The sequence below is a fragment of the Amphimedon queenslandica genome, unplaced genomic scaffold, assembly GCF_000090795.2.
Source record: "Amphimedon queenslandica unplaced genomic scaffold, v1.1 AMPQUscaffold_12310, whole genome shotgun sequence".
NCBI lineage: Eukaryota > Metazoa > Porifera > Demospongiae > Haplosclerida > Niphatidae > Amphimedon > Amphimedon queenslandica.
In genome coordinates this window covers 9,585-18,595 of record NW_003547452.1, presented here as the reverse complement: position 1 = coordinate 18,595, position 9,011 = coordinate 9,585, and the positions used below count along the sequence as shown (strand labels likewise).

Below are 9,011 nucleotides of genomic sequence, written 5' to 3'. Positions count from 1 at the left end.
AAGAAGTCTGGTAAGCATAGGAGCTCGTTTTCCTGGTATAGCAAGGCTGCAAAAGTCGTGGCAGCCATTTTGTTTGGGGGTGAATCCTACTTAGTAACGCTACCGCGTTACTAATAGCCTTGGGTAATTTTCAATATTTTGGCATTTTCTTAAAATGGCTGTAACTTGAAAAATTGAAGTCGGAATCAGCTCAAACTTTCTATATAGCATAAGGACATCAATATGTATCAGAAAATGTAATAAAAATTTGAGGTGATTTCGGAGCCATTTTTTGGGAAAAACCATGGGCTATTAATACCTTGGGTATTTTTCAAAATTTTTGGCATTTTCTTAAAATGGCCATAACTTGAAAAATTGAAGTCGGAATCAGCTCAAACTTTCTATACAGCATAAGGACATCAATATGTATCAGAAAATTTAATAAAAATTTGAGGTGATTTCAGAGCCATTTTTTGGAAAAAACCATGGGCTATAGCCTTGGGTATTTTTCAGAATTTTGGCATTTTCTTAAAATGGCCATAACTTGAAAAATTGAAGTCGGAATCAGCTCAAACTTTCTCTACAGCATAAGGACATCAATATGTATCAGAAAATGTAATAATAATTTGGGGTGACTTCGAGCCAATTTTCAGAAAAAACCACAGGTTTTACAATTTACATGTACCGGTATGTAATATTAATGTATGTAGTACTATTACTATTATCATTGATGTGATGCTTGTGTGTGTGTGTGTGCATGTACTAATACTGTACTTGTTCATAAATTATAACATACATGTATCTGTGTATGATAGTGCATATATTGAATGCGAGAATCTAAAAATGTACATGTACATGTATGTAAATGATACAATAATATAAAGTACCATCGGTTCAACTGATATGTGTCAGCCTCTAGTGCAGTAGGAGGGAACATTGATGAATGGACTGTGTGTAGTAAATTAGACGGAGTCTCTTTATATGATGAAATCCATTCACCATTCTTTGTTAAGACCTGTATTTGTAATAAAAATATTTTTAAGTTGCTTTAAAATTTAGCAAAAGGTTCTGTACTATAGTACAGGGGAAGAAAAGAATTCTCAATTTTTATTACACTTTCTGATACATATACATGCACATTGGCCAAATTCCATATACACGATCTTATGTTGTTTATCAACTTTGAGCTGATCCTGATTTTTTTAAAAATTTTCTAAAGTTGCTCAAAAATTGAGCCAACAACCAAAAGCTATAGCTACATGTACATGTACATGTAACTTTGGTCTATGCTCAAATTTCATCAAAAATGGCTAGGAGAGAATTCTCCATTACATTTTTATTGGCCCTTTATACTTTTGTACAGTATATGTATATTTCACCTACAACATAATTTTTACCACAAAATTGGCGACCATTAATGATGTGTGAAAAATCATTAAAAATCCAATTTTGATCAAAATCAGCTAAAATGTGACAGTTTATTTTAATAACAATCTTTCATAAATTAAAAATAGGACCAGAAATGAGTAATAATCAGCTAAAGATAAATAAATTGTGACAGTTACTAATTACCTTCCATGTATTAACTCCATTTGTCCTTTTCAGACCAGGTAACAGTGAAGAAGTGTCCACCAGTTCCACTGATCCATTACACAACTTCAATGCTCCAGCAATAACTGCTTCATCTTCTATTGGATTCATTGAACACGTTGAATAGACCAGCCTACCCCCTGGCTTCAATAATTCCAGACCCCTCATCAGCAGTCTTAATTGTAATCTGAAAAAATATAAATTGTACACAACTGCAGAAAAATGTCCCAAACCACATACATGTAGCCTAATAGTCTTCGTAAGGTTAAAAAATAACATTAAAATTAGCAAATAAATTCTGTAAATGATGTACATGTACATGTACATTACAAGTATTGATGTACTCAATTATGATGGCAATTTTTGAGACAACCAAACAGCAAAATATGTGGATAATTATTATACATTTGTACATGTACAAAGTATCGATACAGTATGTTACCTGTGTAGTGATAATGGTGTATTAGGATTCCACGATCTCCATATTGTTGGATTCTTTCTCATAGTACCATCACCACTGAATACAGTAATAAGAAATGAATAAGACAAAACAACATTTACAAATGTACATACATGTAAATAATATGTACATGTACCTATTTCTAATAATAAATAAGGCTAGCACCAAAAATGCATTGTTTTAAAAAAGGTACACTTTGAACCCTGTTTTTGTTCCATCATGTTTTAAATTATACAGTAATTATTACATATGTACATGTAAGTAATGCATTCAGTACAGTTAATTACATCTGCACATACATACATGTATAAGAAATGCTACGAGTTCAAAACTACATGTACATGTACATGTATATATACCCAGGGTTTCTTACAAAGAATGCTAAGTGAGCTAAACAGCATGCTTGATGAGCTGACAACCACTGCAATACAGTACATGCATTTAAATGTACATATCATTTGGAGCGACTTTAAAATTCATAAAAATCCGAACTTGATTGGCAAAGCTGATACACAACATACAATGTAAGAACATGTACATGTAGTGTATCAGAAAAAAATTATAAAATGGCAAATTCTCTCCTTCTCAATTTTGGCGGAACTTGGCTTTTGACCCTGTACTATAGTACAGGGACTTTGGCCCAATTTTTGAGCAACTTAAAAAATTCATATAAAATCCAGTTTTGATTAGAATCAGCTGAAACCTTCTACACAATATAAGTACATGTGTATGTATAAAAAATAAAAGGGACAAATTCTCTCCTTTTCAATTTTGGCTAAATTTGGCCTGTGACCCTTTTGGCCCATAATCTCAATTCACAATGGCAAAATCCTGTGTAAAACCCTAGTATGCTGATATGGTACTTACCTACAGGGGACATCACAGAGTACTCTGTCATACTGTAATGGAACACGTTTACCATCAACCTAACATACAAATAATAAAATCACACTCATATACATGTACATCGATGTATAACAGATGGTAATATTTGCTGGTATCATAGGCCAGGTTTGATTACAAGATTTTTTTGATTGCAAATCGCGAGTATGAAATACATCTTACAAAGAAAGGAATTGCACCTAAATAATCTACGTAATTAATAATAATTGATAAATGCCACGCCATGCCTATCAATCATTTTCTCTACACGTGTTTCATTTACAGCATCATGAGTGGTATCCTGTGATATTTACAGCCCCAATTACATCATCTAGTCAAGTCCAATGCCACCTAACATCTGGAAGGAAGTTAATCAAGCTGTGGCAGTAGCTTTAGATGGCAAAGGAGAGAAACAAGACAATCAGTTAACTTGTGAGTGTGGCTTGAATGTAGCTAGCTAGCTAGCATCTTGCAATTGTTGGAAACGCAAACTAGTTATTTTTTCAAATTCGCAATCTATTAGATACGCAATCAAAACCCGGCCTATGGTACATTTGTATTTTCTTTTAAAAGTGTAAAATTAAATTCCAATCATTAATAGTTAATGAGTGTATCAATAGCTCATGCGTAAAACAGTAAAATTAAATTCTTCATGTTAAAAAAATTCCCTACTAGTACAAAATTACAAAACAAAGCTCCAACCAATATTAGCAGTTATACAGTATATCATTCACTCATTACTTACATTGTTATAGTAGAGTACTGGGAATTGGGTAGCATCATTATTAGTGATTATGAGACAGGGACTGTTCAATCTCTTGGCTTGATGCACTAAAGTATAACACCTACTGTTATCAGCATCATTAGCTATTACTATACCACCTAAATAATAATAATAATAACAGCAATAATAGTACTAATAACAATTAAATTTAAATATTAACATGAACGTGTATATTGTACATGTAACACTATAAATTTTCTAATCACCTCCTTTACAATAAAGATTTAATTTTAGATGTAAAATGAAAAAATTAAGCAAAGATACAATTAATTATTTAAATTGACAAATTTACAGACAACATGGCCATGCAGTGATTGTGTGTCTTGTGTGGTGAGTAGCTACTACTACAGTATATCCTCGATTATCCGAACACTTTTGTGCACTTTTTTTGGAGAGATGTTCAGATAGCTGAATAGTCTGGATAAGTGAAATACAGCGCAGAATACAGTAGACCGACCTATAATATACTTTTTGAAGAGTAAATGTGTATGACTTTCCTTTCACTAACTCGCAGTGTATCTCAGGCTTCTCTTTAATGGTATTTCTCTTGGTTAAGCTCCGCTGTAGCAGCCATTTTAACTGGTTATTAATAAATTAACTAGTCTGAGCATGCGCATTAGAGACAGCCATGCGTTCGGATAAACGAGGGTTCGGATAAAAGAGATACAGATAATTGAGGACGTACTGTAATAATATAATAATATAGATACTGAGCTACATGTAGTCATGACAAGACAAATAAAGAATACCGGATAAATTAGAGCATGTGCAAAGGATATAATTAGTGAAAAATAATTATAAAAAACTTTACTCTCAAAATACTATTATTCAAGGGAATAATATTTCGCAAATTTTAGATTTTTGTAAAATTTACAGATTTAATATTCACAAATGAAGCTGAAATGACCATGTCCAATAATTTTTAAACCCCTATAATGACCACAGTCACCACACTGCCTTTTAATAAATTCCTAAGTTGTCCATCAGGGCTAGTAAGAAGTCATAAAGTACTGGTAGAGACATTTTTCTTACACGTGATTGGGCATGGCTGTTCCAAATATAAAATTTCAAGGCTGTATTTTTCGCGAATGATGACCTAAACAGCAAAATCAGCAAAATATAATTCCCTTGAAAATAGGACCCATGAGGTATTACTGATTAATTTTTGAAATTAGAGTGGCAAATTTTTATAAATTACACAGGTACATGTAAATAAATAACAAATTGACATGTAGTGGTAGAGCACAATCACCTCATTTATTGATTATTAAATTGAAATGAAAAGAGTACCACAATAATGTATGGAAGTATCAATAACATATCACATCATAATGTAATACACCGATACGTGATAACTTCCACCGTACTGAACTAGCCATCACATTACTGCTTTGACATTATATACTAAGTATATGCTACATGGAAGCACATGCTACATGTAGAACTGATGCTTTAAAACAAGCATACAGTGGAACCTCTTTATAATAGACACTTTGGTATAAGAAAGTTGCTTTGTTTTATGCTGTAAAGAAGGTAATTGGTACACTACATGTATATGTAGGTGCTGTGCATTAAATGGAGGTGTACACTATAGAGAATGTGGATTACGAGAGGCTACACTGTACATACAAGTACCTGTACATGTATTACACACACACTAATTTATGCTCATACTGGGTATAGATGATTCCAGTGTATCCTGATAGTGTAGAGATTCTATTAGTTGAGATGTCTTTGATCCTGGGGCCGCACACATATCAAGTACAAAGTGACGAGGCTCCACCCCTAGCAACAGCGGAGGAATCATGCTCACTGCTTCTTGACGTGATATATTACCCTGCAATTAAAAAAGATAGAAAGTTGGAAATCAATTGCAAGTAATGACAATCATGTAGAAGACAAAAGTACATGTACACATGTACAATAGTTGGATATACATGTACATGTACATGAAGTGTGTTCACTACAAGAAAGACAAAGGGAGCAACCAATACTGAGAAAAGGCAATAGCAGTAAATTATAATAAATAAATAATGACAATGATCTTTCTCTCTCTCCCTCTCAGATTGGAGTTGTCCCAGTTGGATAGTGTGAATGGAACCATTAGTTATTATTATAAGAGAGAGAGAGAGAGAGAGAGAGAGGGAGGATTCATGGAACATTAATTACAAGCACATGCAGTAATACTACTTGTGATAAATGTTCCATTAATCCAGCTCCTTCTCTCATATTGATTATCACTTTGTTCTTGATATTGTTTATCATTTACTTATTTTCTGATATAAAATTAATCATTATTGACATAACACATGCTACATGTGCATGCGTGGAAGGAATGTAATTGTGAGTGTGTGTGTGGTCTCTCAGGTATGTAGATTGTAGATATATACTTGCTGCAAAAAATTATTATTAATAGTTGCTACTTTTTTTTAGTGTATGGAGATGTCATCAAGTAAGTGACCTTTTCTGTTTCTTATTTTCTCCCTTACTTTATTCCTCTGTATCCTCTCCTTATTATAACTATTCACTATATTACTGTGTCCTCTTCTTATCTATAGCCTATGAACCAGAGGAGAGGAGAGGTCACTCTACAGTACAGGTAGGAGACTACCTGTACATGTGGGGTGGGGAACAGTATGATCTCCCTGCAGTACACAATAATGAAGCAAAGAAATCAATGTGTTCTGTAGTGGAGGTCTGTCATGTACCAACTGGTACGTGGGTACAAAAGCCTACCACTGGTGACCCTCCACTTGGTATTGGTCAATATGCTGCTGCTGTCAGTAGAAATGAAACATTCATTTATGGAGGAGGTTGTGGTCATGATGAATGTTATCATAATAGTTTATACAGGTAAACATAATAATTACTGATAAATATACTATATAATATTTTATACAGTTTCAATGTTGATACCTTCAATTGGAAGGAACTCTCTCCTACTACATCTCATCATGGTCCTATGATGAAGGGCGCCTGTGGCATGGTTACACTACATATTAATGACGAGGACTATCTTGCAGTAATTGGAGGATGGGGTCCGCTTCATAATAACACCCCACCACAACCTGGTGCCAAGTACAGTGGAACCCATGTTCAATATTGCAATGAAGTACATATGTACAGATTAAAAACTGGTCAGTATAATATATTAAGCTAGTATATAAACAGTAATTAAATTGACACACTTATGTGCATATGGCATCATAATCCTCATAATCATCATAAAACTTTGTACGCAACAACTATAACAGTAGCTTATATAGTGCTGGGCTTGAACCTTGATTATATAAGTGCTGGACTCCTTAGAGGTTAACATACCCATAATTCACAACAACTATATAGTTATATGGTATATGCATGGTACAATACCACATCATGTCTATAATTTTTAGGTAAATGGATTTCCCCAATTGTTACTGGAGACAGACCACCTCCTATTTCTTCCTTCACTTTAACATCAATAACTAATGCCACTGCTATATTGTTTGGTGGTAGTACTGATGAAGACAGTGTCAGTAATGATGTATATATATTTGAATTTGCCAATACATCAGTGGTGAGTGTGAATTATTAATTGGTTGTATGTGTGGATGTGGTTTATGATAATTAAATATTTTTATTATAGAAATGTAAAAAGTTTTCTAATCCTGGAGGATCAGTACAATGGCCTCAGGCGAGAGATGCTCATTCCAGTGTATTGATCAACTGTAGCTCAGGACCACACCTACTAGTAGTGGGTGGATATCGTACCAGTGACTGTTGGTTGTTAAATATAAACAAAATGAAATGGGAAAAACTGGTAAGCATTAGTGGTGAACATGAGTGAGTCCTACTAGTACGAGACCACTGCGATTTGTCTGCAGTGCAATGAAAACTAATTTAATACAGTACAACTGGTCAGTATAGACATGTGCATATGATAAAGAAATGAAAGATTATGCTATGAGTAGTTTTAAGCTCACAAAGTTGTCATTTTTGTAAGTGTTATTGACAATGGAGGAGAAGGAGAGAGAAATCATTTTTTATTCTGCAGATAATATTATTTCATGACCATTTTTAATTATAATAGACTAATATACCAGAGAGTGTCACTAATAGATATTGGCATTCTCTATCAGTTTGGAGTGAGACACAAAGCACTCACTGGATAATTGTGTTTGGAGGAAAGAGATGTGGTTTACACCATTCATTACTCAGTGATACAACATTCATTGAAATCAGTAAGTACATATAAACATAAATACTCCAGTAGATACATTGTGTACTAAATATGCAATATTATTATTATAGTATCTAGTACTGGTGATTTGGTAGTAGAGTCAGTACTGGACATTGATGAATATAATCAGAGAAGAATACTGGAGGGACTTACAAAAGGTATATAATGCTCATACATTATAGACACACACACATGTACTTTAATGAGTATGTGGAATTGCCATGTAACAAAGCGATGTCACTCAGATTCGATAATGTGAATGCTTTGATGTCTCTCTAGACAATTTACTTACTGGCTTGTATATGTATACATGTATATTACAGCTTAAACCCATTTATGTTTCTATTAGTAACTGTAGCTCATATAAAAGACGCTGCATCAGATAAAAGTAAGGCTTTATAAAAATAGTAAATTATTGTTGATCTAAAATTGGTACAGACATTCTGGACAAGAAGCCACAAAAGGGTGACCTCCTTAGGTTATTCAAAAGTTCATTTGCCCATTATTCAACCATTGGTACTGCACTTAATGTTCAAGTGGATGACTTGTTACAAAGTCCAATGTCAGCCTCTGATAAGCTCATACTAGTGTTCCAGAGATGGATAGACTCCAATAGAGGAGTGACCTGGAGAACAGTACTACAAGTTTGTGAAGATTTTCCAGACCAACTTGGACAAGCAAAAGCTAAAGTGGAAGGATTCCTATTATCAGACAGAGCCCGTAATAGTTATTAAGAATAATATATTGTCTTTTGTAATATGCTAGTTGACTTAGTCCTTTTCAGCTCATAACTCAAAATTTACTTGTCAGAATTATGCCACTATAATTTGATTTATAGCTTCTCCTTTCATGAATGGGCTGATGTGGGTGGGCGGCTTCATTAATTCATTAATTTTAATTATTGCTATATAAATTGATGTGCATAATGTATGAATAATCAAATAATTAATTGCCGATGTCGAGTGTGTGGGTGAAAAAGTGAATCTAATTGAAGTGGCCTTAGCTCAAACTTTCTACATACCACAAAGACATCAATATGTATTATAAAATGTAATAACATTTGGGGTGATTTTGGAGCTATTTTTGGGAAAAGC

The 9,011-nt window shown here is 33.6% G+C and overlaps 3 protein-coding genes across 3 annotated transcripts; 2 read left to right on the top strand and 1 right to left on the bottom strand.

Annotated features, from left to right (window-relative positions):
- Window positions 1-851: 851 nt before the first annotated feature.
- LOC100636553 (tRNA (cytosine(34)-C(5))-methyltransferase-like) lies at window positions 852-5,924 on the bottom strand (the record flags this gene model as incomplete). Its single annotated transcript, XM_003390587.2, has 7 exons — window positions 5,886-5,924; window positions 5,370-5,532; window positions 3,657-3,793; window positions 2,897-2,955; window positions 2,012-2,086; window positions 1,552-1,756; window positions 852-994 (listed from the first exon to the last, which is right to left on the bottom strand). Coding segments are annotated over exons 1-7 (821 nt in total), but the record flags the coding sequence as incomplete, so codon positions are not given.
- A 695-nt stretch (window positions 5,925-6,619) lies between these two features.
- On the top strand, window positions 6,620-7,454 carry LOC109588055 (uncharacterized). Its single transcript, XM_020004249.1, has 4 exons — window positions 6,620-6,832; window positions 7,091-7,254; window positions 7,324-7,356; window positions 7,410-7,454. The coding sequence occupies exons 1-4, from the start codon at window positions 6,658-6,660 to the stop codon at window positions 7,452-7,454; spliced, it is 417 nt and encodes a 138-aa protein (XP_019859808.1). The 5' UTR covers window positions 6,620-6,657.
- Window positions 7,388-8,715, top strand: LOC109588056 (uncharacterized). Its single transcript, XM_020004250.1, has 5 exons — window positions 7,388-7,497; window positions 7,768-7,918; window positions 7,989-8,075; window positions 8,267-8,305; window positions 8,356-8,715. The coding sequence occupies exons 1-5, from the start codon at window positions 7,480-7,482 to the stop codon at window positions 8,649-8,651; spliced, it is 591 nt and encodes a 196-aa protein (XP_019859809.1). The 5' UTR covers window positions 7,388-7,479; the 3' UTR covers window positions 8,652-8,715.
- The last annotated feature ends 296 nt before the right edge of the window (window positions 8,716-9,011 follow it).